Raw genomic sequence first — 27,844 nt, 5'->3', positions numbered from 1 at the left:
TTGGAGAGCGCTCCCGCTAGGGACTCCATCGTTCTGATGAGGAACTTCAATGCTCACATGGGCAACGTCAGTGAGTCACAGAAGGCCTTGATTGGGAGGAGAGCCCCCCGATTCAGAACCAGAGCGGGGTTCTGTTATTTGACTTCTGTGCTATCACATATTGTCAATAACAAACAACATGTTCAAGCATTGGGGTGTCCATATGTGCACATGGCACCGGGACACCATAAGTTGCAGTTCGATGATTGATATTTTGACTCTTTCATCGGACTTGCGGGCGTATTGGTTGAACACTCAGGTGAAGAGAGGAGCGGAGCTGACGACTAATCACTACCTGGTGGTGAGTCGGCAGGGTGTCGATGTCGGTCCGACCTGGCAGGCCCAAAGGTATTGTGAGGGTCTGCTGGTAATGTCTGGAAGAATCCCCTGTCAGAACCCTCTCTGGGTTAGGGAAGAGATCCTGCCCCATGTGGAGGAGTTCAAGTGTCTCAGTGTCTTCTATTGACTACAAGCCATATTTCACCACTAAACTTCAACAACTTCTCCAAGTTAAACAGGACACCTATCGGAGTGGGAACAGAGTCCTGAACAATCGTTCAAGAAATCCGCTGAGTACAGAAATAAACATCACAAAGTCAAATTATGCAGAAAAGCTGGGGAAACAGTTGGCTCAAAGTTATGGTGTGGCTCATAATCACGAACCAGCTACAAGCGATCATCTCCCCATGCGGAGAACAATCAAGGAATGGCTGATAACATAAATTCCTTCTAGTGCAGATTTCAAAAGGAAAATTTCACAACTCGCACACACCCAGCCGCACCACTGACCACCCATCACATCCCCCTTTCTACGTTGCCATCCACAAACAGGACGTGAAACATGTCTTTAAACAACAAAAGATCAACAAAGCAGAAGGCGCAGACATCGTGTCGCCATCCTGTCGCAAATCAGCTCACTCCAGTCTTCACACCAATATTCAATAAATCTCTGAAACTGTGTGACATGCTATCCTGTTTCAAACCTGCAATGAAAGGGACTGGGGGTGTTCTATACAGCACTCGTTGAATCGCTTCGGTGTTCATCCATGCCAGTCTGATTCAGTGCTTCCACAAAAATGGGCAAATTCCAACTGCAACAAAAAAAAAAAATCATCGGGAGCCCCCTACTCTTAAGGACTCTCACGCTGCTGGAACTAAGACAAGAACATGCAAAATCCTCTTTGAGCCGACACATTCTGGTCACCAGCTCTTCCAGCTAACTCCCTCGTGTAGGCGCTAGCGAACATCGGTATCACGACGCAATGCGGGTGATGTCGGCCGTGCAAATGCGAGAGCGTAAAGAGGCCATGTTGCTTTGGAGAAAGGGAGTTAAACGAGTAATTTCGCCAGTATCCAGCACTGCTGAACATAATGTTACCTGCAGCGCACAGTGCGAGACCACTCAAGTCTGTTGTCCGCAGCCCTACAGATACCGATGTATCTAAGGATTACTGGCGGATTTTGGATCGACAACAGTGTCTCCTATCGATACAGTCGTATCTCTCGCCTTTAGCAACAGACATCCGATTGGATCGGTTTATCGTTCCCAACCCGATCCTAAACTGCCAGAGGATTCTGCATCATTTGCACAAATGTCATTGTAGCAGCTTTCCAACATCACCGTAACCTTTCATTGCTCAGTGACTCTCAGTATATGCTTTTATTTATTTTATACAGTGGCTGGCTGTTGTCGTACTGGAGGGGCTCCTTTTTTGTGTGACATTATGCCACGTCAAGCTTTTCCTCTCTAGCAAGCAAACAGAAGAGTTGTCAAAAGGCGCTCAATGAAATGGAACACGCTCAAATTCACCACAACTTCCTGGCAACAAGGCTCATCTCTAGCAGACTTGAGTCGCCATCAGGTCGCCAATTAGTCGGCAGGCCCATGAGGTCAGGTCTCGGTTCCCTGTACGTATGTGTCTTGGCTTCTTAAGAATCTATTAACGCGGCATAAAAAAGTCCAACTGGCGTGTGGGCGTCATGGAGATTATTTGTGGCCAGTGAGGTGATGAACATGATAAGGCATTTTGAATCGTTTGAGTTGGCAGGCGAGAGGAAGTGGTATGCCTGTTGGACAACAGCTGTGCAGAGGAAACGGCAAATACCATTTGTTTCAGGTTTACACTTTTAGGCTGAACATTTGAAAAAAAATTAAACTTTCTCGGCCTTACTCGGCGGTTGTACCTCTTTTCAATCTCCACATCTGAAGACCAACATAAAAAAAGAGGTATATAGTGAGAGGGAAAGTTGACCGATTTGAGATTTTGGTGTCTAACGAGGCAGAAAAACAGGAACAGCAACAAGATGAAGGAACAGCAACCAGACAGCATGGAGAATGATGACGCAATGGATTTTTTTTTTTGCCATCAGAGGCCTTCGGAGAATTGTTTGATGTTGTCAGCTACAAGAGCGATTCCAGCCAAAAACCAACCAGCTGATGATGTTTTTCAGTTATCATTTGCAAATCGTCACTCATCATTTCACTTCAAGTGCAACAAGTAAGGATTAGTCAACAACTATTGGGATAAATGAAGTATCGTTTATAGACCTTGTGTAATGTTAAATGGTCCAAATTGTTGAAATTTTAGCCTTTCAACAGGAAACATTCTGCAATTTCTGTCGTTCTCCATGAACGCAGAATATAGATGTTTTTGTTTTGTTTTTTCAAAAATAAGACACTTGTAATCATCTGCTTCAGTTCCTCACATTTGACCGGCGAGATCACGCTCTCGCGCCATTGCACTCGCAGATCTGCACAGTCGCGCACGAAAAATCATGCGTGTAAAATTTGTTACGAGTAGAAAAGTAAAAAAAAAAGTTACTGAAAGACGTCGCTTATTTTGTGTAGTCTTGACATTAATTTATTTGTTTATTACATAAACATTGTTAACAAAGCAAATCTGCTCCTAAACGATCATTATTCACCCGGAAACAGGAAATGCAAGTTAACCGTACAGAGCATGTACGGAAGTTAGGCCAAAACCACATGTTCCGAGCTGCTTCACGTACTGCGAGCGCATTTACGTCAAAAGTCATCAATATAATGAGCCATGTCAAAGGAAATCCAGTTACACCAGGGGTGCTCAATGCGTCGATCGTGGGGCAGTTTTGGTTGATTCTGTGACAGTGTGCTTAAAAAAAAAAAAAAAAAACAAAGACATTAGACTATCATCCATCTCGTCGCTTGATTCAGGTGTGGCCAACACGTCGATCGCACCCACATAAAGGCACGTTTTAGCAAGCTGGCCTCCTATTTAGGGCCGTCATAGCGATGGGGGGGTGCACCAGCCCACCCAAGCTGGGTGCTTGAAAAGTAGATAGTAAGTAAGTTTCAGTATCTAACTGTAACAAGTATGAGATTGTGATTTACTTTGACTTGATCTAAATTCTAACATTAGACGAATCTGTCCATATATCGAAATGCAAACAGTCATTTTCTCCCGTGGTACTGCGTTATTTTGAAGTTGAAAACTTTTCCCCTCTCTATGCTTTAGGTAGCTATAGACAATCTATTGCTACCTTTCATCAATGGATTGACAATAGATCAGATTATAACAATACATCAAGATGAAATAAAATGATTTGATAATATGAATACTTAGTTTTGAAATTGAATGTCTATTGACCTCTTTAAAAATGTCAGTCTCAGTCTGTGCAGTGTCAATAAATTATGATTATGGTATGAGGTAACAACTACATACTCGGGTATAACTCAGTAAGTTATTTTGAGGTCTTGAGATTCCATCCCTAAACACACCCGTAACTTTATATCTGCGGGCATGACTGACCACACCTGCACATTTTTCAAATGTAAGTGACTGTGCTTAGGAAATCAATGAACAAGATTTTTCTCGATTTTCTAACGAACCTAAACCAGAATCGATTGGTAATTACAAATGAAATCTGATGCAGAAAAAAATTAATCAAGTGATGAATCAATTATTTTGAAAGTTTCAAGTTGAAAAAATGCTCGAGGATCCACTTAATGAACTAACTCACTGCCAGACCTCCTTGTTTTATCCTACTGGTCTATACGGGACCTCCTCAGCTAATGGCAGGAAAGTTCAATCGGTGGTGGCGGAAGCCTTAGATTCAAGGAGCCGGAAATAAAGGGCAACAATGCCGCCGATTAACACATCAAAAGAAGAAAGTGAAGATCGCAACGACGTCAGAGAAGACAAATGTGAGAAAAGAAGACAAAAGTCCATAAGTGCATGATCGTTTCAGACTGAGACGCGACGTCTCTCGAGCGAGACACAATCATTTGGAAAAGCCAAGATGAACGTCGTGCCCGTCACTGACGTTAAGCTTACAGCGACTTGCTAGCGTAACCTTAGCCCCGCGGAGGGCTAAGCTGCATTTGTGGAGACTTTATGTCCACTTTATTGCCATGGAGATAAGTAGAGGATCACGTCACTTCATTCAGGGTGTTTGCTTGTCAAGGGAAAGTTTTGCTCAGTGATTTAGAGAGAGAGGGAGAGTGTGAGAGAGTTAGAGAGAAAGAGAGACGTGGCCAGTGGACAAGCATCAGATCTTCAAGTGCAAGACATTCCGCGTCAAGTAAAAAAGAAATGATGGCAAGGGCAAAGTCGGCCAAAAATTTGATTAAGTGATTGTCTTTTCTATCAAGGGGTCTTTATTTTAATTTCATTTTAGTTAGTCTGGTCTAAGCTCTTTCAACGCAGAGCCAAGAACTGACTGCATTATCTCATCACACCCTAAAACTGTGCAAGAGGAGTTGCACAACAGACCTTGTGCTTTTTTTAAATGAATAACTTCTGTTATTATATACTTACAAGAAATGCTAATTTTAAACAGAAACGTGTGTGGGGGGGTGTATTGTTTGAAATTGCCTCACTGAAAAAAATTCTTGACAAGAAAATAGTCTGCCTAACCCTAAGCCTAATTTGAATTTAAGAAATAAAACAATCTGCGATTGGCTGTCGACCAGTTCAGGGTGTACAGTACTTTGTCCCTCGCCCAAAGAAAGCTGGGACAGGCGACAACACGCCCGCGACCTGCGTGACGACAAGAGCTACAGAAAATGGACAGATGGATGGTCACTGCACACCAACGAAAAATATTTGCCGAGCAGCTGCTGTGTGTAACCATGGCGACCTGCACGCTTCAACGCGTGTCCACGCACACACGAGGGAAGCTCGACAGAGCATCCACACCCCCGCCACACTTCTCGTGCAGATCTTTCATCAGGCTTAGGGCAACACTCTCCCGGTCGAACTCCCTGTTCAGGTTGTCCAAATATATCCAATCACGATTTCAGACAGATATTTTGCTCCATCTCTGTTGCCTACTCTTTGGCAGGAGCCAATCATGTACAAGAGGGGGATTGTTTTGTACTTCCAGGCCACCGTAGTCCCATGCCACCAACATGGCATGGGACATTTACAGTGCTACGTCAAAAGACACATGACAAGGGCAAAAATGATCTAGCTTTTCGATTCAAATACACTGTGCACGATGGCAACGCGGGGTTAATGTTTTTTGTGGAGCCAATCAATGACGTCATTGATCGGATCGGCTATTTATGACAATAAAGCCGATCAGCTGATCATCATAAAATGGCCCATATTCGCCAATACCGATCAGGCCGCTAAAATGAGTGCAAAGTCTAATCAAAGTTTCTTATTGGAAATTGAAATCCTAATCTTGTCTTGAAACGCTACCGTGAAGACGTCTAGTGTGCTTGACAGGTTTGTTAAAGGTTACCAATTTGACACTGTCTAAGCCTCACTCCCTCATTTGAAACCCTAATTTTTTGTGTGAAGTCTCCTTTTCAATCCAATTTTCTTGAATGGACTTTTGGTGGTCCTCTTTCTATATGGCGTGGATGAGATGGTCTTCCTCAAACCAACCCGGCCAGGTTTCCCAGGCCCATTTGTGTTGATCTCAGAGCTTCGCCACTATAAAAGCAAAATGTGCAGCTTCCTTTCCTGCTTGGGTTTGGCTTACACTCCCTGCGAGATGAAAGCGTGGCGTCGTCTATCCAACGATTTTAAGCACGGATCCGTCTGACACTCCGCCAGGCCAATTTCAAGATGCTGCCAAGTTGTCAACCACTTTTTTATAAGTCAAGAAAGTCGTCTTTGAAAACAAATCATTTTCAAAGCGATGACACTGCGCCGAGGAGCATAATGACAACTGTGTACACAAAAATCAACACTGTCATGTTCAACCAGATAAAGTTTGATCACGAGCTGGTGATGGATCTCCTCTTTTGAGGAAAGTGCAATAAATAAGTCTGGCTTGAAAGCTTAACCTTCATTTGTAAACCTAACATTTATTTGAAGCGCTAACTCAGGATTGTCACCAGATTTTGACTTTGGCGCCCTACTTTGGAACCACCAAGCATAATGGAAACCCAATGGGGCTGTTTTCAACGATGTCAAATGTATGTCTTGTTTCGATTGAAGTTGAGAAAGCCGGAATAGCTTCATAGCTGCACTTTTGCATTTGGGCCTTAATTGATCCCTTGATTGGATCACAAGTCGGCAGCGATGCACGGTCAACTCCGGGGTTGTTCCTTTCAACTCGAGCGTTGAAAAAAGGTGTCAAGCGGTCCTCGAGCCATCCGAACGCGCACGCGCACACGCTGCCCTTCGTCTTCCCGACAAATTCTGAAACGAACCGGAACCTGGGCCTTTCTCACAAACCTCTACGACGTGGGCCAGATGCTGTCAAAAACAAAACTCGGGAGGGTCTCCAGTGCAGTCCAGTCCAGTCCACTCCAGTCGAGTATGGTCCAGTCCAGTCCTCCCAACTAGCCGTTCCGCCCACGGCCTGCAAGCTGCGACAAGCGGCTTCGAATCCAAGCCTTCCCCACGATGCGCACCGGCGGCGGCGGCCCACTCGGCCTGGTAACCAAGTGGTAAAAAGCGGGTGGCAGCGGTTGCCCTCACCTCATTTTGTCGGAGGTCCTCGACACGGCTCGGCCTGAAATGGAGAGCGCGCTGGGCTCATTTCTCAGCTCCTTCTCCTTCTCCTGCTCCTCAGTGTTTGGCTTGAAGAAAAGTGATGATGTCATTGCATGATTCTGCTTCACCCGCCCCCAATTTTTTATTTATTTATTTCGTTTTATTTTTGTGCTGCTAAACATAACTCTAGCAAATACCAGCGTAAACCAAAATCATTTTACAGCATCCATCTTTAGCATTGTGCAACGAATGCACTCCACGTCCTTCTAGCATGTGCCACACCTCGTTTAGCACTCATTTTGTTTCGCAATTACAAACAGCTAAATCATTTTTTCCTTTCGTTTGCAATTCATGTGACGAGTATGTGTTTTCGTAAAACAGCTTTTTATTTTTTGTTTATTCTGTGAACGACTAGCAAAACATCTATTGCAAATTGCCATTTTGAGCAAGTACCTACAGAAAATGAAATCGGAGCAATACCAAATCAAGGACTGGTGCGTGATTAAAACGTAATTACTGGAAGCCCCCCCGCATCTTCGCGGTTCATTATTTACCTTATTAGAATACATGACGATGCCTCAGAGGTCAAAGGTAGAGGTGGGAAAGGTCAAACGAGCCATATGAGTTGACAGAATTACTTATACAGTATACACATTTCTAATTAAAGGCTTTCCTTTATGATGCATTCTTTTATTGTTCCATAACTTTGGTGTAACTTCTCTGAGATGTCTAGCCTTGTGAAAAGCTGCAAGCCTTTCTTAGCCTTATTCAAGCAGATTCCCAAGCAGCCATTAACATCTGGCTGGGTAGCTGGTAGCAATGTCCTGACCACAAAAATGGACTGAATCTAACTGAAGTACCTTCTAATCTGTTTTGGGGATATTTGGCTTCAGAGATGGTGTGGAGACCTGCAAAAAGCACTAGGACACCTAACCCTCGTGTCTCCTCTTCCACTTCTTTTCCCCTCTGTCTATTTGTTTATATCATGTAAATACAGCTTTGTATTTAAAACAGGCAGCCTTACTTCTTTGATTCATCTTCATAGAAGGAACATCCACACATGTATGGCAGGTTGGACACTAAAGAAGAAGAAAAAAATCGATACGGTTTGGCCAGACAGAGATAGTGATGATAAGGATTTGCAGCAGGTTAGGATGATTAAGGATAGAGATGGAAATGTGTTGACTGGGGCCAGTAGTGTGCTGGATGGATGGAAAGAATACTTTGAGGAGTTGCTGAAAGAAAAAAGTGAGAGAAAGGGAAGAGTAGAAGAAGCAAGTGTTGTGGACCAGGAAGTGGCAATGAATGGTAAGGAGGAAATTAGAAAGGCACTAAAGATGAATAAAAATGGAAAGGCAATTGGTCCTGATGACATATCTGTGGAGGTATGGAAGCATTGTTGAGAGGTGGTTGTGGATTTTTTTTTAACCACCTTATTTTCACAAAATACGACCAGTTGAGATTCCTGAAGGAGGAAAAGTGTGCCAGTTCCAATTAAAGGTGGAAGTGCATCAGGGATCAGCCCAGAGCACCTTCCTATTTTCAGTGGTGATGGATAGACTGATAGCTGAGGTTAAACTGTAATCCCCATGGACCGTAATGTTCAAAGATGGCGTTGTATCCTGCAGGCGGAGGAACAGTTAGAAAGGTGGAGGCATGCACTGGGAAGGAGAGCAATTAAGATTAGCCAAAGAAAGGCAGAATACTGGTGCATGAATGAGACCAGTGGACATGGAAGAGTGAGGCGAAATGGTTACGAGATAGTGAGAGTGGAGGACTTTAAATACTTCGGGTCAGCAGTTCAAAGCAATGCCGACTGTGGAGGAAGGCGTCTGGTGTGTTATGTGACAGAAGAGTCTGTCAGGATGAAGGGCAAAGTTTACTTGATGTACAGATTAGAGACAGTGGGACTGTAGAGATGACAGGAAAAAGATCTGGAGGTGGTGGAAATGATGTTGAGGTTCTATCTCAGCTTGGATAGGATTGGAAATGAGCTCATTCGAGGCACAGCCAGAGTTAGATATTTTGAAAGCAAAGTTAGAAAGAGTAAACTTACTTATGTTAGAAAATATTGGAAATATATTTGGGGACTGTTCTTTGGAGTATATATAGTATTTTTATATTGCAATTATAGTTTTGCAGGGGGGTGTCAGTGATTGGCTTCCCCTACTTCCCACAAATAGCAAAAAAGATTTCAAAAACTGTATTCAACCACCAAACAGGATGAGTGCAGAGTTTATTGTGAGTATAGAGGACCAATCAAAGAGCAACTAGTGAACATTTGAAAATGTTTCAAAAACAAAGACCCATTTCTTCATCTGGGAGCGTCTTCTTTGGCTCCCCCCACCTCGGACGCAACCTGTCGGAAAAATACGGTCCCGTCATCAAAGAAGAGGATCAGAAGCGAGCCCAAGCGATCGACTGCAGCAAACCTGCTCATCTGCAATGTCGTTGATGTCCTGTCCTGACGCATCTAGATCTACCTGATCCGGGTCATCGGCGGTTAGGAGGTCCATTGGGGCCTCGGCAATCGCACGGATGGTCTGGTCTTCGAGGGCTAGGGCTGTGTCAAACTGAAGGGGGGATGGCGGACCCTGCATCCCATCTCCTTCCACATCCAGGTCCTGTAGAACAGGAGGTTGGCAGGTTAACCGGCAACCGCGGCATCGAATCAGTCAGACCGGATTCCACGCACATCACTGAATTCCAGGGGTAGGCTCTCAGTGGGCTGGAGCTCGGCAGCGCTCAGGTAAAGGTCTCTGCCGGTGGGGGTCAGGTGCTCCTGCGGGGGGGGCTCCTGCTCTGGCTGATACATGGGAGGAGGCAGGGGGAGGTGAAGCGGGCAACGGGGGTCATCCGATTGGCCCATGTGCACCGTACGTTCGCACGGGATGTCCTTGGTTCCCGGGCAGCTTCTGAAAAGAACCTGGTTGCCGTCCTGGAAGATATCTGATGGTGCGACTGTCAAGGATTACCAGGAGTCTAAATCACTCAAAGTTGGAAAAAGCAAAAAGAGGGAATGAAGCAACAGCCCTTAAGAAGATTAACAAATAATGACTGTCCGATTGCTGAGTCTGGTTGGAATGGCTACTTCAACCTGAGTATAGTGTGTGATATTAGCCAATAGAAATTCTGGTTAAAAAAAACAAACAAATGAAAAAAAACTTCAAATGAGAGTGAAACATTATTTGAACATTTCTAAATATATTTCTTGGACCCTTTTGTCTGCTCCTTGGGGAAGCCCGACTCTGACTGCCTGAAGAGGTTCAGTTCAGAATTTCCACCAATAACTTCATACTGGCCAAAATTCCCATTGTTTCCTCGAGTCGAGATATCCAAATGACCCTTACGTTTCAAATGGCATTACTTTCCCTAAAAACTCTACTTACATAGCCCCAATGGAACATTGTTAGCGTACGTCAGTCATCAACTGTGAACTGCTTTGTTCTAGTAGATTTTCAAGCCGTTTGAACCAGTCAGTTCATGTTTTTCAGAAAATTCCACAAAGATGGCAAACTCTAGTCATGTTTACGTGCTACAAGTCTGATGACACCTGTGTGATGGAAACTGACCATGATCAGAGGTGGTAAAAGCCCCAAAATATGACAAGCAAACACAAAGGCCTGATCTGAACCACATTCTCTTAAAAAAAAAAAAAAAAAAAAAAAGCCTTATGCAACTCTGGATAGAGACTTCTTCACTGAAAAGCCAAATTTGTCTCTCTATGTTAAGTCCTATTATGACGTTAGTTCAGTGATTACAAAAACTTTACCACACAATATATCATCATTCATCTCTATTCCACTGACATCTCATTACAGGCAGAACAATCTCGTGATTGGCCCAAGAAAGGTTGTTATTGTGAAGACTGAATGTCTCTAACTGTATGGTGTATGATGTAACTATTTGAGTGTCCAAGCCATGGTAATCTCAAATGGAAAGCCACACCCAAAAAAAAGAAAGGAAAAAAAAAAGTGACTGTGCCTTCCAACTGAACTGGTTTATCCTTTGGGTGTTGTGGATAAACCAACAGACCACAGGAAGGAGCTCATGTGGGCTCCCATTAAAACCAGAAGCTACTACAAGCGACCGGTCACGATGGGGGCCGAAGGTTTAAATGTCTTTTGTGAGGATACGGGCGACGCAGTGACGAGTCAGGGGAAGGCAGGGATTGCAGCATCGACTTCCATCCATGAAGGAAATGCATTTCTCCTGCGCCGCTCGCGAATGTACCTAGAAAATAGCCAATAGTGACAGCAAAGCAGTGTTCATATTTCCCCCGACGGTTGTAAATACTGAATGCAACATCACTGTACATCTCTTAACACAAATCCGGCGCCAGCCCCAGTTTTTGAATTGTGCGTCGCAGATTGTAAACTGGCATACAATAGTGCAAAGTTGGGTACTTTTGGGCAATTCCCATGGGAGATATACTTCAGCAAACCAATGCTTCTTTTTGAGTCCTCACAGTCCATTTGTCCTTTCACGTGTTGGTACTTTGCTACCCCAAAAACAAAGTACCGAGAGGCAGGCAGGTGCACACATACACATCAAAAGGGCCATTTCTCTTTTTCTCCTGGATGAAGGAAAAAGTACCTTGTTTTTGGGTGGTGGGGACCTTAAAATTTTATGTATCTTATAAACAGGGATGAGAATGACCAATTTGGAAAAACACTGAAAATGCCTGTGTTGGTGGGGCACCATTTTTTTTAAAAATAAAACACACTGTTAAATGGTGACCTCTGGTTACTTGTAACGGTGCAAATACAGGGCAATCATAATATTTTGAAAATTTAAAATATGAGTCCAAACAACCAAAATAATTTTGCCAAACTTCAGACATAAAAATGTAGACACTGATATATAAAATGGGCTACTGCACTTATAAGTTACACTTCAGAAATAAGTACAAAAGTAATTTGTTTATATGAGAGAGGGAGATCATGAAATATAAAAGTGAGCGATAAAAGGCGTGTCCTCCAGGGCTACAGATAGGCCTAATCTTATTAACAGTTGTCAATTATATAATATTTGAGAAATTTACATCCACATTACCTTTGTGTTTCCTGGTTTGGATATGCTCCTGGATAAGTGCACAGCACTTTTCCGGGAACATCCACTTTTTGTATGTGTTCGATTAGACATGCTGATACAATTTTACACTTTTTTCAAGCCGTGGCCATCTGAAAGAGTTTTTTACCCTGTAGTTTTTATCAATTTCCCTGGCAATCTTCAACATCAGAGTGAAAATACCGACAAAATGCTGCCAGAAATCGGAATGTTGTCGTGATTATAACCACCAATTTTAATGCAAACAGATAGCAATGCTGTAAACAGGTAGCAATGCAGTTTTCCGCTATCACAGCTGTGACTAATTTCTTGACGAGCGTTGCCGATAGATGCTTGCGCCCAGTCTTGATCACATCCTCGCCCGGCGTCAAGCCGAACTCTACTCTCCCCCCCCAAAAATGTTCTCAACGGATGTACACGTTTCACAAAAATGTCAATTTCAGCTGAAAAAACTCAGAATTCCGCAAAATTCTCATCCCTGTATAAATTATTTTATATACATTCTTGGTTTGACACCACGTCCCTGTCAAAACAAATTTAAACCTAAAGAAAACTCCAATAGATGGTCAGGGGATTATGCTCAATGCACGATGAAAGAGCCTGGGGGAGAGAAATGCCAACACACATTTCAGACAAGTTTAGGCACAGATAGTGTATGTGTTATGGTAGGTAGTAGTGTGTGTCGCGACCAGATGATGGAGTGAATGGCGAACAGCATGTAAAAAATCCGTTGAGTACCTGAGGAGCTCCTTCCGTCAATGTCTGTCTTCGCTCTCTCAGTTGCCGGTGCAGCAGAGCTTCGACACCATAGCGGCGGCGGTAGCGACGCAGAGCTTTGAGCTTTTTCAGGTTCTCCCTCTCCTTTACAGACAGGCCTTCAGGTCCTGTCAGGAGACTGCTTCCTGTGTCCAAACACAAACACGCGGCCTGGTCGGTGACGTCTCCCGTGACAGGACTAATGATTGATGAGCACTCAATATTTACCGATGGTTTCATGTTCGATTTTGCGGTTGTGCAGATATCTGCGCTTCTTCTCCTTCAGCAGATGCTGCAGGCGTTTGAACTGATCAATGTAGAGAGACTGGAGCCTGATGAGTTTATCTCGAGTGAAGAGCGCCACCTCCTCTGCCGTGTACACGCCAGCATGTCTGGAAGGGTGCACAAATTTAGGAGCTGTATCTTGACGCTCCTTTGTGGCAAACTCATAAAAAGCCACATTAGGTATGCCACACACTGACCGGCTGACTTTTACGCAACCGGTGAGTGGCTGCAATGGAAAAACTCAACACCTTCTGTTCTTATCGGGGCGAGAAAAAAAAAGCCCTAAGATGGCGCCATGTTAGTAGTTAGTAGTAGCTAGGATGGGCCACCAGCTAATAGCCAGTAGTACCCTGTTTTTTGTCGCTACGTGTTACACACGGAGATGACTAAGCCTTCAGGGAACCTACAAGTCCTTTTTTTTGCTTTCTGATGAAAATTACGACAAACTGATAACTGCTGACTCTCAGGAAATGCTACCACGAAAGGAAGATGTAAAAACAGATGAGGACTTTGTCTCTCTCACACACACACACACACACACACACACACACACACAGACACACACACACACACCACACACACACACACACACACACAGACACACACACACACACACACACCGGTAACAGAGCTGCATCAAAACCACTGAAGGACATTTTCACGCCACTTACATAATGGCAGGAAAACAGCAAAAGCTTTGTCACAATCATGCACACAACAAAAAATGACTGGATGGACTTTCACTAGAGGTAAAGGTGGTAAATGCAAAATCTGGCTTTCATGGATCGAACATTTTTTGAAAAACGTCAAAATGGTTGGGACTCTGCGTGTCTCGTTTGGTTGAGAGGCACATGCACTTTTTTCACCCTCATGACTTAGTGATGTGACGAAGCCGTGTTCACGAGCACTAACAGTGCTAAAGCAATGCAATCAGACTAAACCTCTACTGTTTCAGGTCAGTCAGGATCACCAGAATTATTTAATTTTGTTAAATGCCACAATAATGACAGAATTTCTTTCAGAATTTTACATTATTTTCTTCGGGGTCAAAAGTTAACATACATTTCCTTAGTATCAAGAAGCATTTCCTTTGAACTGCAAAACTTGAGTCAAACATTTGGGTAAGCTTCCAGAAGCTTCTGATAGTACTCTACTAGAATCCTGGCCCATTTCTCCTGACTGAACTAGTGTAACTGAGTCAGGTTTGTCGGTTGCCTGCCTCCCACATGCCTTTTCAGATCTACCCACAAATTTTCGATGGGATTCAGATCAGGGCTGTTTGATGGCCACTCTGAGACATTGACCTTGTTATCCTCAAGCCATTTTTTAACCATTTTGGCAGTATGCTTAGGCTCATTGTCCATGTGGAAGACCCATTTGCACCCAGGTTTTAGCTTCCTGGTTGATGTCTTGAGATGTTGCCTTAATATCTCAACATAATGTTGTTTGTTTATGAAGAGTTTCAGTTGCTGGTGTAGCAAAACAGCCCCAGAACGTGACGCTTCCACCTCCATGCTTCACAGTTGGTATGGTGTTCTCAGGTCAAAAAACTTCGACCTTTTTCTTCCAGATGTAACATTAGTCGTTATGGCCAAACAGCTCCACTTGAGTTTCATCAGAACATAGGACATCCCTCCACAAGTTAAAATCTTTGTCTTGCTGTCTTTTTGCAAAACTGTAAACTGGCTTTTTTGTTTCTTTAGGAAGAATTTTTTTTTTTTACCTTTGCCCTCTGACCTTTAACTGTACAACCAAAGCAGAAATGCCCCAGTACTTCAATGCTAAAAATATGAGCTTCTTAGTTCATTAGTCAGCGCTTTGCTTAGCCCTGAAAATGAACACAGATGTGATGATTTGTCTTACTTCAGAGGATCCTCGTGGTCACTGTCGATGCTGTCGCCCTCACTTTCGGGGTCTCCTCTCCATGTCTGGTCCAGTACCAGGGGACCCTGCTCCTCCTCACTCATTGGACTGTCTTCATCTGGACAAAACATTTCATACATGACTACGCACACATGCAACAGAACATTTTTGACTAAAAATACAGTAGAAGACACTACAAGGAGAAAATAGTGGAAACCTTATATGCCCAGTTTCTCATTCATTTGAAAGTGTAAAATTATATGCTTAGTCCAAACTCTAATTACCGTAATTCTTAGTTTTACAAAAATCTACATAATTCTGGGTTTTAAAAAAAGTGGGTAAATGACAGGCCCTTAAAAGCTGCTTATTAAGCTAAATCAGTTTCTCATTTCTCTTTTTTGAGACTAGTGTCTCTTTGACGATTCATGTGACTGAAGTTACCTTGATTGACAAGGAGGACGATAAACAATCAAAGCAATTGGGCATCATGGTGCTCAAGTGGTTAGCACCTCTACGTTACAGTTCTGAGGTTTCCAATAATAATAATAATAATAATAAGTGCCTTTGCTTTTCAAGTAACTCAAAGATGCTTTGTAATTTCTACCCTTATTTATTCACTCTTTAAGTCACACCTGATGGTGGCGCTAAGAAACTTGTACAGCCGCAGCTACCCTGCAGGGGGCAATCTGACAGATGCTCGCGACAGCCATTCTGCGTTATTTTCTTTTGACTTCTTGTTCACAATGACATATTTTGCAAACATCAACTCTCGAATCGCTGTCAATCGAAACTATGGTATGCTTGACCTAACAGCAAAACAGGGACATAACAAATTAAAAAATAATAATAATAATTGAATAAAAACAAAATGGTCATGCTGTACATCCTCAAAATAACGGTGTGGCCAAATCTTATCATGGCGCGACCGACTTTTTCAGTTGGTTGCACAGTGCTACCAACTACTTAAAAGTTAGTGCAGAGCCCCGAAATGTCAAACTTTTCGCTCTCACGACTGGCCCCTGAAGATGAATTGACACATGACATGACCAGTGACCGGACAGCCATTATCACATTTACCTAGAATACGACTTGCTTCAGCGCGACCTCCATCGAGCCCGTGCGTCTCTGCGCGGCTGTACCCACTCAGCTGGGACAGCAGAGTCTCCGGCGACGGACCAGACGACGCCTTCCTCATTTGAGCGCGGAGGGCCATGGCATTCCTGCGGGCATGCTCGGCACAGAATGTCACCCTTAAAAACAAAAACAAAACAGACAAACGCAGGAAGGGAGTCAGAAAGTTGTAGTAGCGTCACATGCTACCACACTTGGAAATGCCTCAAGAATAGATGCAATAACAGAATGAATGCTGCATGACACACTACACAAGTGGCACATGGTGTCAAGAAGTGGTTTGAAGACAGCCAGTAAAATAAATGACCTATATTCAAATACAGATTTGGTATGGCCCAGAGACTTTTGGCTTGATTTGGAGCAGACTGATTCCAGCCTTGTCCTCCAACATCAGTGTGTGACCTCCCAAATATGCTCCAGGAAAAATGGGCAACAAGTCCCGCAAAGCCACTCCTGAACCTTATTGCGAGTCTTACCACAAGAATTAATGCATTTGCATTTTTAATTAATTGCTTATCATGGAACATTTTGTACTGGACTTTTGGTATGTTTACAAGGGGGTGCATTTTTGCTAATTTTAGAAGTCAGGAAGGTAATACTGGAGACAATATTGAAATATTTTTAAATTATATTTTTTAAAGTAAAATATTTAAAACTTGATCCCAGAACCAGTTCCATATAAAGCTGTTGAAATCATTATTTTGCAACGTTGTGTGCTTTTGAAAAAACACATTTATGTTGCTTGAATATAACACTTTTAATTAAATTAACCTCAACTCACAGTTAATTCCAATAAATCAAACAGAAACTATTTGCAAACCGTAATATGTTTAAAAATAGAACATGCATGATGTTTTTGATGGAGGGCCATTTTCAAACAATAGATTTTCTTGATTGATCTTAACTTCTATAAAAGCCAGTCATGAGTTGGGAACAACTGGCAAGGGCAAGTCCCAGAATGACGACTCGGAACAGCGTTTCCTGTAAAGCTTCCCTTACCCATCTTTCCTCTCGACCTTTGGAGCAGCATTGGGGCAGCGTTTGCCATTTTTAGCAGAGACGTAATTGCATTGCTTGTATGGGGCGCTCTTGTCTTCCAAAATGTGTTTGATGCAGAACTCCAAGCCGTCCAGGCGTGGTTGAGAGCACGGCCGCTGCGTGAAGGCGCATGTCTGCGCCTCCTGAGGACGCGTGGTGTGCTGCGTCAGCCGGTTCCGGCTACTCGGCAGGACGTGGATTCGGATCCTGTTCATTGCAACTCTGCAAACAGTTTCACAAAGTGCAACTTAGGCAGGGCAAGAAAAATGGGCAAAAATAATAATACATTGCAGTTATATAGCACCTTTCTATCCAACTTATTGTCGCTGCATCATTGGTGTGCCTGACATTGGGTGAAAGGCAAGGTCCACCCAAGATTGCCAATGCAGGGGCACACCCCACATTAACAATTTTCGTCTCCACAATTAAAGGAAAACTATGTCCAAACTAATAGGAATGGCAGCACACATTAAAAGATAGTCGATGAGGGTTCAGTGTTTCTTTAAATGCCAGTTATCCGCAGATTTCACCATAAAAAATCTCTAAATTGGAAAAGTACTGTTGAAATTCTTCTCTCGGTCAGACATTCCAATGAGCCTGGCTGGAAAACTGACAGCCATCAGCGTTTTCCACACCTGCAGTGCTTCCCTGTTCTGACCCCGCCTTTGCTCGTGGACACGTTTCACCGAACATCTCACGTCCACTATCTGGTAATTTGTGGCCGATTTTTGTCAAAAATAATTACAAACAAAACAAAAATAGGATAATGTACAATGTTCAAGCCTGTGCGTTTGAGCCAAATACACACAGGTGGAAATTGACGTGTTGGAGAGGGGGGTGGCACTGACGACAAACAATAATCCCATTATGTGGACTGCAGAGATTTTTTTGATGCTTTTCTGAGGAGTTGGTTTAGATATAGAGAATATACAGCAGGGGTGGCCAGACTTTTTTTTTTAACCCCAAGATCTACTTTTCAAGCAGCCAGCCTCTTGCGATCAACTGGGGCTGGCGGCGGCAGGGGCTGGAAGGGACGTGCACGCGCACATTGCCGTAATTACAAGCCAGGAAGTGTTGTGTACTAAGAGCCAATAAAGCCAGTATAACAGCGAGTCGATGCTCTGTGTTATTACTCCTCCCGCCATTGAGCAAACAAAACAAAAAATAACAATATACAATGTTCAAGCGTTTGAGCCAGAATATACACAGTCGGAAATTGATGTGTTGGAGAGGAGCCTGACGCTGACGGAGGGGCATAATACAGACCTTCCACATGTTCTTTGTTTTCATTTTTTTTCAAGTAATGTTCAAAATATATGTAATAATAATATTACTTCACATTGGAGGGTTTATTTTACACATGCATTTTATAATAATCTTCCTTTAAGATAACGTGAATGTTTTTCAAATATGGGAGGAAGCCAGAATACCCGCAAGCAATGGGAGAACATGCAAGAGCAGAGAGTCGGAACCCAGCGTCAGAAACGGGAGGCAGACGCATTGACCACCAGCTACCATGCCAAGCCAGTCGGCAGTCGTCTTTAGTGTGAGAACATTTTTTTGGCAGTCCTCAATACAGGCAAACCATACAGACGACTGAAATGGGTTTTCCAAGAAGCCAAACTCAAAAACAACAAAACGTAAAAATGATAAAGAGACAGAACATCCCTGCTTTGAAGCGTCAAGCTTTTATAGACAAACAGAAAGGTATGTGAACAAACGGGCACCCTGTAAAAATCATTTAAATCAATAACATCAAACAAGAAGAGCGTGGAAACGGCTTCTTTCTCTTCCAAGCTTGGAGCAGGCCGACACGGGCTTCCGCCCGCCTCTACTTCGTCTCATCGCGTTATTCGGATTCCCACATAGTTTCTTGGGAGGTCAGGCTCCTCTGCAACATGATTGGCTGCTACGTCTATGCACATTTAACGAGATTCCTATCCAAAATATGTATCACATCTGCTGGAATTTTTTTTTTTTTAAAGACGCTTATGGCTAGGTTTAGGGCTAGAGTTGGGTCTGAAGACGGTTTTGAATGGGTTACTGGGAATCACGTTGACGCCACATCTACCCCAGTCTGGAAGCAGTAAGGGACGGCATATACGAATTTAACAGCCAATCATCGTGCAGTGGCGCACGGCCTGGAGCCAGTTATATCAGAGCAGGGCGTGTCCTGCCAGGAAACTGTGTGGGAATCCTAATAACGCGACGGCGTCACTGTTAGATGGCGGCGCCATCTTTGTTTGGGAGTTGCTCTTCCCAGCTAACGCTGATCTTCAGTTTGCGGCCAACATGTGGCGCGTTCCCTCACCGTAAGGGACAACGCTTCATGAAGCCCAATGAAAGGTTTCCATGACGGTCAGATGAGTTCATTCAGTCTATTTGAAGCGAGTAATTACGTCACGTACCTCTCGTCGCAGTCCGCCGCAACCTAGCTACCGATGCACAATGCGCCGCAACCCAGAAGCCTGTCGCCGACGACAACCAACCACCGCCAAATCCACGTTAGCCCGCCCCCCACAAGTTTTGATTGGCTCCAGTAGGCCATAGCTCAACGTCAAGTGATGTCACTTGTGCAAAACCCACCCAAAAATAAAACTCTACCAAAAACGTTTTTTACGGTTTACGCCAACAAAACCGCACTTGTGATAAAAATTACGAAATAAGTTTACAAGCCATCCGTTCAAGTATTTGACTTTAATGTGAAAAAATACACAATGGAAAAACAACCAGTCACGTACAACAGGTTACCTGGAGAAGAAATCCCACTAAGATGTCAATCATTACCACTCCTGTGTGCATTATAAAACTCCAAGACGCAGGAAAAGGTAAATGAACTGATTTGCATTGCTCTGTTGCATGGCAGTTTTAAGGTTATTTCACGACCCCATAAGATTTAGACTAGTTTCACACTTACACTGAAGGTAAAAACCTCACATTTCAGTGCATTTACTCATTCCACAGTTACAAAATAGTGTGCAAATGGAAACCACAAAGCAAATGCACAAACTAAAATATATTAAGGGGTCATTTTATGTTCAGCTCCACAGTATTTTGTGGCGAAACAAAAAGATGGGATAAATCATTGAGGTACACCTGCTTGAACATCTGGCATCTTTTTCCCCAATCACGCAAATGGGATCCTTATTGATGGATAACATAACTACTGGGAGCTGGATAGGGTTAGTTGAATGTACAACGCAAACGGACCCAGGCAACTTTAACATGATTACATCAGACCAGCCATTAGCTCACAGGTGTACACTCCCAAAAAGGACTGTCCATATGACAGACAACTAACAAGTTGGTTAATCAATACCTTGATGTGGTCACCATCAAATAAATCTAAACATGATGAGAAAGATTCTGAAGGACAATTCAAAATCTATTGCATCAATGTGCCAATGAGCATGATGCTTTTGAATCATTAGACTTTCTGACCCACAAAACATTCTCTCTCTCTCTCGGTGCACCTTTGTTAATAAGTATGCTTATCCTTTTACAACCATTTAAAACAATGACTGCTAGACACAAAACATACAAACTTTACTGTTTTTTTTTTAACAAACTGTAAAAATATTTTATGTATTGTTTTAAACATTTTGCAATCTTTGCATACATTTATCAAATGACGTAGAAAGTATAACACCATGAGGGGGAGGGAAGCCTATCTTTTTGGGTTATGTCTGCTGTGGAGATAGTCACTTTTCTATACAGTGTCAAATGTTGATCATTGCAGGGGGACAAAGATAAAAAACGAATTAATCAATAAATAACTATAAAAATATGACCTGATGGGTGTGTGTGTGGTCATCTTATACAATATCCTTAATCTCCTCTGAAACTTGGGATGAGCAAAATGGACAACAATTAGCCGAAATAACATCTTCCTAGGGACATAAAGCTTTTCAAGCCTTTTGAGTAAAAGTCAGTCAAAATAAAATGTTTGAAATGGCCTCAGTCACAAGTCATGATCATGAGACAGCCGTTAAAAAAATTGACTCGTAAAAATCAGACCATACCGAAAAGAACAAAAGTCATTTGGGTAGCGGTGGAAGAGAGGGAGGAGGGTCTGAAGGCAGGGGTGGAGGTCTGGCATTGCCCCCCCTGGACCCACTTGAGTACTTGTAGTCCCCATACTGGGATCTATAGTCAAACATTGACGGCTGTGAGGGCTGCACCCCCTGTGCGCTCAGGAGAGAATTCAACATCTCAAACGTGTCCTGGTACTCATTGGACTGGGCGCTGCCCGTCCCGCCATGTCCGTTGGCGTCAGTCTTGTCGCCTTTGAGGTGAGAGTAGCTCGCCGGGGGGTGGTGGGGGAGGCCAAGACCAGGGAGAATGTCAGAGGAGGAAGACAGAGAGGGCAATTGGTAGGGATTCCGAGAAGGCTTGCTGACTTTGGAAGCGGGATGAGATCCCACTGAAGGGTCTTGGGCATACGTCCTCTTGCGCGACGACGAGGACGAGCTCGTTCGGGACGAGTCACTGGTGACTTTTTTGCCACCTCCTACTGCGTTGCTAGAACTGGACGAGTGTTTGTGTAAAGAGGAAAGGGAACTGGAGCTGGTGCTGGAGGAAGGGTGGTGGTGGTGGTGATGGTGATGATTGTGGTGGTGGTGATGATGGTGGTGGTTTGAACGCTCCCCCCTGTGCTTGTCCCTGCTCTTGCCCTCCTCACCAGACCCCCCTCTCTGCTTGTCAGGCACACGAATCCGCATTTTGACGTCCTGGTCCTTAACTCTGGCGCCACCTCCGCCAGCGAGGGGAAGTCGCATTTTCAAGGCGCTTCTATCATGTCTCTCCTTTTCCAGGGGGATTTTTAGAATAATGGGCGACGGGTCGGATGGGTCGGAGGAAGACGAGGCGGACTGGTGTTGCTGTTGTTTCTCCTTCCTTTGCTGCTGGCCAATGAGAACCTGGGCAGCGTTGGCGTAGTCCCTCTTCACGCTAGCCTCCATGTTCTCCAACTTCCTCTTCTGAGCAGCCAGGACATCAGCATTCTTGGCGCGGTACTCACTTAATGACACCTTGGCAGGGGCGTGGACCTCGTGGTTGGACTGCTGCTCGGGGGCCCCCTGACTGTTACTGCTCCAGGCGGGCGCACTGTCAGGCAGCCCGCTGTCTTTGTCTGCCACCGATGAGGCGGAGGGCGGCGCAGAGAGGCTCATCAGGCCTGCCACAGTGCTCTCCGAGGAGGCCATGGAGATCATGCTCATCATGGTGTCCCTCTGGTCTCCCTCCTCCTGGACTTTGGGCTTGGCTTTTGGTGTCTGACCACCAGCCTGAGAAGCAACAACACATTGGGTTGCAAAATTACAGCTATTTACGAAGTTAGACACTTTCCACAGAATTTGTTAGTGTTCTGGAATCCAATCCCTCAAACGTGAGCTAACAATCTGATCTAAGTGGAATAAGTAATAATAATAGTAATAAGTGGAAACAGCAACACTGGGAAACAAGACCTCATGTGTCAAAAGTCACACAAAATGACAGAAATAGTCTTAATGGAAAAATCCCTAAAAAAATAATAATAAAACAAATTGGAAAACATCCCAAAGGCAGCATGAAAGCCGCCAACAGTCTGTGGATCAGGCTCGGGGAAACTTCTCAAATTAAAGCTAAACGATAGTGTATATCATATCGTATTTTAACTGGGCATATAAATATTTCTGCGCTTTTTCAGGCTCATGACAGGGCGACGCCCCACCACCACACTGGAAATAAAATCTTATGTACCTTCCAGTTACGGATCCGTTTCAATCTGCTGGGCGTTTTCTCCAAAATCTGCAGGAACTCGTGTGTGAGCTCTGAATCAAATAGTTGGAGAAATGTGGAAGGCGACGTCACATGAACAGAATTACAAACAATTTAAAAGAATTGCAGTGTAACTTGTTAGTTAGCCAAGTAATGGCGCGTGGGACTGAGATAGCGCGAACTGAGCGACTGTGTGTTCAAAGTTTTACGATGGCGAAAGTGTTAGAAAAAAAAAGGGATGAAGATCGAGTGAGGGCAATTGACAAGGATGCTGGAATCCAAAAACGTTTCAGACGGGAATGGCTTGAAAAAAGTGTAACCGTGCAGATAGGACCGAAAACGGTATCAACATGTCTAACTGAACACATACAAAAAGTGGACATTCCCGGCAAAGTGCTGTGCACTCTGTGTTCCGATAGGAGCAAAAAATATCCAGGAGGAAACTTAACCCCCCCCCCCCGACATTTTCAGTGTTTTTCCAAATTGATCATTCTCATCAGTGTAAGGTAAGACCTTTCCACCAGAGTGATAGCTGAGAACATCACCATTATGATTCTCATTCTGAAATTCCTGTAATATAAACTTTCGCACCATTGAGAGGGAACTGCTGGGTGTTTGAATCTCTCCCTAGCTTTTCAAGTCAACGGCCTCGACGCCACAGGCAATCTCGAGTCAGTGCTGTTCAAATCCAAGTCGGGTTGCAAGTTTTGTGATATTTTGTCAAGTTGATTTTTAAACAATCAATTTCAAGACTTATATCATAACTTGGAGCAGACTCCACACTGATAATTACATATCTATATTAATTTAGGTTAGCTTTGGGTGTAAAGAATAATGTTGTTCACGCATTCCTTTGCCCCCCTAATGACTACAAAGGGGTTTGCAGTGGAAATTTTTGGAACTAAGTTTGCTATAACAAAATCCTTTTCTAGTGATTCACATTATTGCATTCACAATCATTCAGTCGTTCCGTACTCTGAAAAGACTACAAAGGGATTTTTAGTGGGCATTTTTGGAAACTAGCATGGACCACAATTTGAAGTGGCCATCTCAACCCCACTCAACATTTTGACTTTCATTTTTAGAAAATTTTGTCACATTGTGACTGAAATCTGAAGGATCAATCAGTTCACATTCACGTGGGAGGTGGCTTCAAACCCCCCCCCCCCCCCCCCCAACTAAGTGCACATACCATCCAGCAGCTTGAGGGTGACTGTGGGGTCAACATATTCCCACCAGTGTTTGCCATCTGTGGAGACAGGAATCTCCCAGTTGGACCACTTGCAGGCCAGGTGGATGCACACGCAAGCCACGACCGGTGGACTGTATTGGAGGCAGAATGTGGTCAAGTGGAGACTACATGGCAGCATACATCCCAGGTGAGCAAGGAAAGCAGAAAGGAGAGAAAGACAGATGCACAAATTCAGTTCCCAAAGTTCAATTGAATGCATATTTAAAATAAGCATTCGCCTGCACACGTGAACAGGGAATATACCTGTTGGTGGCCATGAAGTAAGACGTTTGGGCCAGATCCTTACTTGCTGAAACAACAACAACAACAGAGAAACGTACTTAAAATCTGAGACACTTCAAAGCAACACTAAAGTACTATATACAAGCCCTCCAAAATGAGCTCTTAAGTGTCTTTTAAGGCTCACCTCGGACCAGCTGGGTGCACTTGACAACATGTGTATGCGGGTGGTCGATGGTGATTTCAAACGCTGTAAGAACACAAGACAAAAAAAAAAACAAAAAAAAAAGATGAGAACTGCAGCAGTCCCATTTCGAAGGTAAACAAACTGCTCCTGTGATAGACCAAACAGAGAGCTAATTCGATTGACATTTTCATGGGGTCTTCCAGTAATTTTCTGTCCTAAATGGAGAGATTGAAGGTTTATTGACAACGACATGAATGGTGTGTCCATCGAGCTTTAATGACAGTCAAGCTTATCGCTACTACTCTTTTCGCTTGAGCTATATAAATGGGGAAGGATTCGGCAGGACATAGCGTCGTCTTCAAACAGATGGCTTTAGTTGAAGAGGGGGGAAAAAAGGAGATGAGAGACTGCGAGGATTTGAAAAAGTCGACAATTTCAGTGGGTTGGTGAGGCATGAACATGAGACTTTGCAGTGTTGTGAACTGCGTAGCAAGTTTCTGTTGAACAAAAGTAAAAACAGGTTACTTCTTGAGAATGACAGGGAGGGAAAATCGAGGGAGCCCGGCTTTCCTTCCCAACTTACCCAAGGTCTGGAGTATTATGCTCTCAAGAATGACCAGGTCTTGGGCTTGTTGCAGGTAGGCCTGAGGTTGAGAGGACAGGCACATTACTCACTGCAAGGCCTCTATCCGTTGTTAAACAAGATCAGCTGGTCATGCAGTGTGCTTTTGGTAACGTGTAATTATCTGAAACGGTTCTGGGGGATCTTGATAAGATGACTTTTTGGCATCCATTGTTTTTGAAACTGTGAATGCCACCATTGCTCAAACAAAAAGGTTTTAAGTTGAGCTGCTTAGGAGTCAAATAGCTGAAAGCAATGTGGAACTTTGCAGAGGTTTATTCAATGCAAATCAGAAGACACTGCTGCACCCCACTGGAAAAATGCGGGACTGGGTGGGTTACAAATGAAGCCTTTTTAGGATTTAACACTTACTTCACTGCGGACGTCTGGCGAGGGCTCCTGTGGATTCAGACAGGCGTGGGCCACCTTGATCACATGTTCCAGCTTTCGGGGCTGCTCCTCAACCTTGGCAGCCAGGAAAAGAGCCGCAGGAGAAATGACCTGAAGGTTTAAAAACAAAAACATTAATGAATTCTCAGCCAATATCTAGCGACATGAAAATGTGCGCTGCATCACACAAGTAGCATACTCACATTTCTGTGAAATCTGGTGAACGACTGGACCATGTAGAACCGATGCATGTACACGATGGCTGTATTAATTGTAAGCTGGGACCTAATATTTGCTTGTTAAGGTGAACACTGGAAATGATTGACTTGCATCACATAAACTAACACAACAACTGTATAAAGAAATGTTTTTTTAAAAACGGAATATTAACCTATCGTTAAGAACGCCAACCTAAGATCGAAGAGACTATAACTTAAAAGCCTCTGCTTGACCTACAATTTCAATTGAGAGGGAAACTGTCATTTGTCATAGATGTTTTATAAAAGAATTTAGATCGACGTAGCTGAGTAAACTCTCAGCTTTTTTATAAACAGGACGAGAACGCGGCGGCTTGGAGCTATTTTGCACTCCTTCAGATCATAACAATGTTACAGCGTCGCAAATCAAAATGATTCTGCAAATCTTCTGAAAAAAAACATTAGTCAAAAACATTCGTCGTCTCACACACACACACAAAAGAAAAGTGGAGGAGTGCACATTTGCTGGCAGCGGACCGTTTCTTATGTCGGACTGGAAGTGTCGACGTTCGAGCAAAAGCTAAAGAAAGGCCCGAGGCCTTCGCGGATCCGCTAGCGGCCGAGACGCCGCTCGCTGGCCGGCAAAGCCCCGCAGGAGAGCAAAAGAACGCCCAGGAGCTGAACAAACGCCCGTGCAGACCTGACTCGACCCAAGATAACGAAGAGATTCCGTAAACAGATCGACAAATCTCGGTGAGCTGCTAACATGCTCGGCGGGCTAGCCGCTCCGGATACACGTTCAGCCGCTGGCCCATGTCCTGCAGCAGGTTGGCCGCCTGCTGCCTGTACGACAGCTCCTTGTCCGGCTCGAGTCCGGCTCGCCGAGACGGGTTGTCGTCGATCTCTTGCCTGCTGTAATACCATTTGTTGGGGCAGCTTGCAGAGAGAGAACGAAGCGAAGCCGCCATCACTGAGGAGGAGGAGGGGGAGAGGTTCAAATCGCCAAAAGCAAGAGCGCGTCACAGGAAGTGCGCCCCGCGTGGCGCCCAATCAGGGGAAGGGTGTCTTTACCCCCCCATCACCAACGGGGGTCAGTAAAACCAAGGCAGGCTTTTTTTGGCAAGTCGCAAGACTATCCCGATGGAACGTTGGAATTTTCATTAAAGATATCTGCAATTTACAGATACACGAGACTTCCCTTTCCCCCAGCCACTTCATCCAGCTCTTCCGGAGGGCCGGCCGAGAGACATAGACAGTCTCTCCAGCGTGTTCTGGGTCATCCCTGGGGTCTCTTTCTGGTCGGATGTGCTCGAAACACCTCACCAGAGGGGTGTCAAGGAGTCATCCGTATCAAGATGCCCCAGTTTTTTCTTTTTGTGCATCATCTTCAGCTTGAAACTGCTGCAGTTTCTTCTTAGATTTGCAGAAAGACCACCTAACCTACAGTCAAATTAGCGCAATGGTTTTCATCATGTACAAAATTAGTGCCTAATAAATTTTTTCGGGGGTGGGATGCTAGATTCACAAGCTCCAACTTGGTACTTGCTCAACACGCTGCAACCTATCAACACTCATTTTTAATCCAGCAACACATGAAGTCCTAGCTTCCCTTTCCAGTTTCCATTTGGGTTTCCTTTTTCTGGTAGTCTACCCCTCTTGAAATTTCAATAAAATTATACTTTTGTGTTAATTATGAACCTGTCATTGAGCACTCATATTTCAAAAGTGAAGAATCCCTCTTGATCAGGGGTGCCCACTTTTTTTACCTGGGGGGGGGGGGGGGGGGTAATGCTCCCAAACCGTTTTGTCTGCGCTTTCATCCAGGATCAGGCAGTGCCAAGGTGGAATATTAAAATTACTCACCACCTCATCCTGCACTTTCTACTTTGGCTTGAGACCAGACCTTTCCCACTCGGAAAAGAGAAAATCTCTTCCATTTTAACCACTTTTTCTCAACTATCCCCATTAATATAAAAAAACAAACCTAAGCAGCATGTCTAGCTCGTCTTTGTTCTACGTTGCCCAGACTGTGTTGCTCACTAAAGCAGCGGTGGTAGACGTTGTCATTACAAAACACATTGATGGGCTGCGTAAGTACTGTAACAT

General features: G+C 44.0%; 3 protein-coding genes across 8 annotated transcripts in view; all 3 read right to left on the bottom strand.

The window, feature by feature from the left end:
* Positions 1-7,925, bottom strand: part of nckap5l (NCK-associated protein 5-like) — a 38,765-nt gene extending 30,840 nt beyond the window's left edge. Inside the window, exons 1-2 of one of the 3 annotated variants that reach the window (XM_061828118.1) lie at positions 6,957-7,925; positions 6,711-6,844 (exon numbers count right to left, since the gene is read on the bottom strand). In XM_061828118.1, coding sequence (XP_061684102.1) covers positions 6,711-6,844; positions 6,957-7,081 — 259 coding nt within the window. In that variant the 5' untranslated portion in view covers positions 7,082-7,925. The remainder of the gene's footprint in view (positions 1-6,710; positions 6,845-6,956) is intronic. The other 2 variants (XM_061828135.1, XM_061828127.1) reach the window with 2 other exon arrangements.
* Positions 7,926-9,190: 1,265 nt separating this feature from the next.
* On the bottom strand, positions 9,191-19,662 carry kansl2 (KAT8 regulatory NSL complex subunit 2). Its single transcript, XM_061828196.1, has 10 exons — positions 19,523-19,662; positions 17,076-17,336; positions 16,023-16,195; positions 14,946-15,063; positions 13,026-13,189; positions 12,780-12,943; positions 11,108-11,204; positions 9,667-9,920; positions 9,404-9,595; positions 9,191-9,330 (listed from the first exon to the last, which is right to left on the bottom strand). The coding sequence occupies exons 2-10, from the start codon at positions 17,327-17,329 to the stop codon at positions 9,286-9,288; spliced, it is 1,461 nt and encodes a 486-aa protein (XP_061684180.1). The 5' UTR covers positions 17,330-17,336; positions 19,523-19,662; the 3' UTR covers positions 9,191-9,285.
* A 134-nt stretch (positions 19,663-19,796) lies between these two features.
* Positions 19,797-26,801, bottom strand: ccnt1 (cyclin T1). Of its 4 annotated transcripts, none has more exons than XM_061828158.1 (9): positions 26,534-26,801; positions 25,745-25,826; positions 25,524-25,652; positions 25,113-25,173; positions 24,531-24,592; positions 24,367-24,425; positions 24,064-24,227; positions 22,854-22,924; positions 19,797-22,399 (listed from the first exon to the last, which is right to left on the bottom strand). In XM_061828158.1, exons 1-9 carry the CDS (start codon positions 26,704-26,706, stop codon positions 21,152-21,154), a joined length of 2,049 nt encoding a protein of 682 aa, XP_061684142.1. In that variant the 5' UTR covers positions 26,707-26,801; the 3' UTR covers positions 19,797-21,151. The 4 variants fall into 4 exon arrangements, with proteins under 4 accessions (XP_061684142.1, XP_061684149.1, XP_061684159.1 ...); XM_061828165.1 differs by having other exon boundaries at positions 24,367-24,422; XM_061828175.1 differs by having other exon boundaries at positions 24,367-24,419.
* Between the last annotated feature and the right edge of the window lie 1,043 nt (positions 26,802-27,844).

The sequence above is a fragment of the Syngnathoides biaculeatus genome, chromosome 2 (assembly GCF_019802595.1).
Source record: "Syngnathoides biaculeatus isolate LvHL_M chromosome 2, ASM1980259v1, whole genome shotgun sequence".
In the NCBI taxonomy this organism is placed as follows: Eukaryota; Metazoa; Chordata; class Actinopteri; order Syngnathiformes; family Syngnathidae; genus Syngnathoides; species Syngnathoides biaculeatus.
The sequence above is the reverse complement of the archived record's forward strand: the minus strand, read 5'-3'. Positions and strand labels throughout refer to the sequence as shown.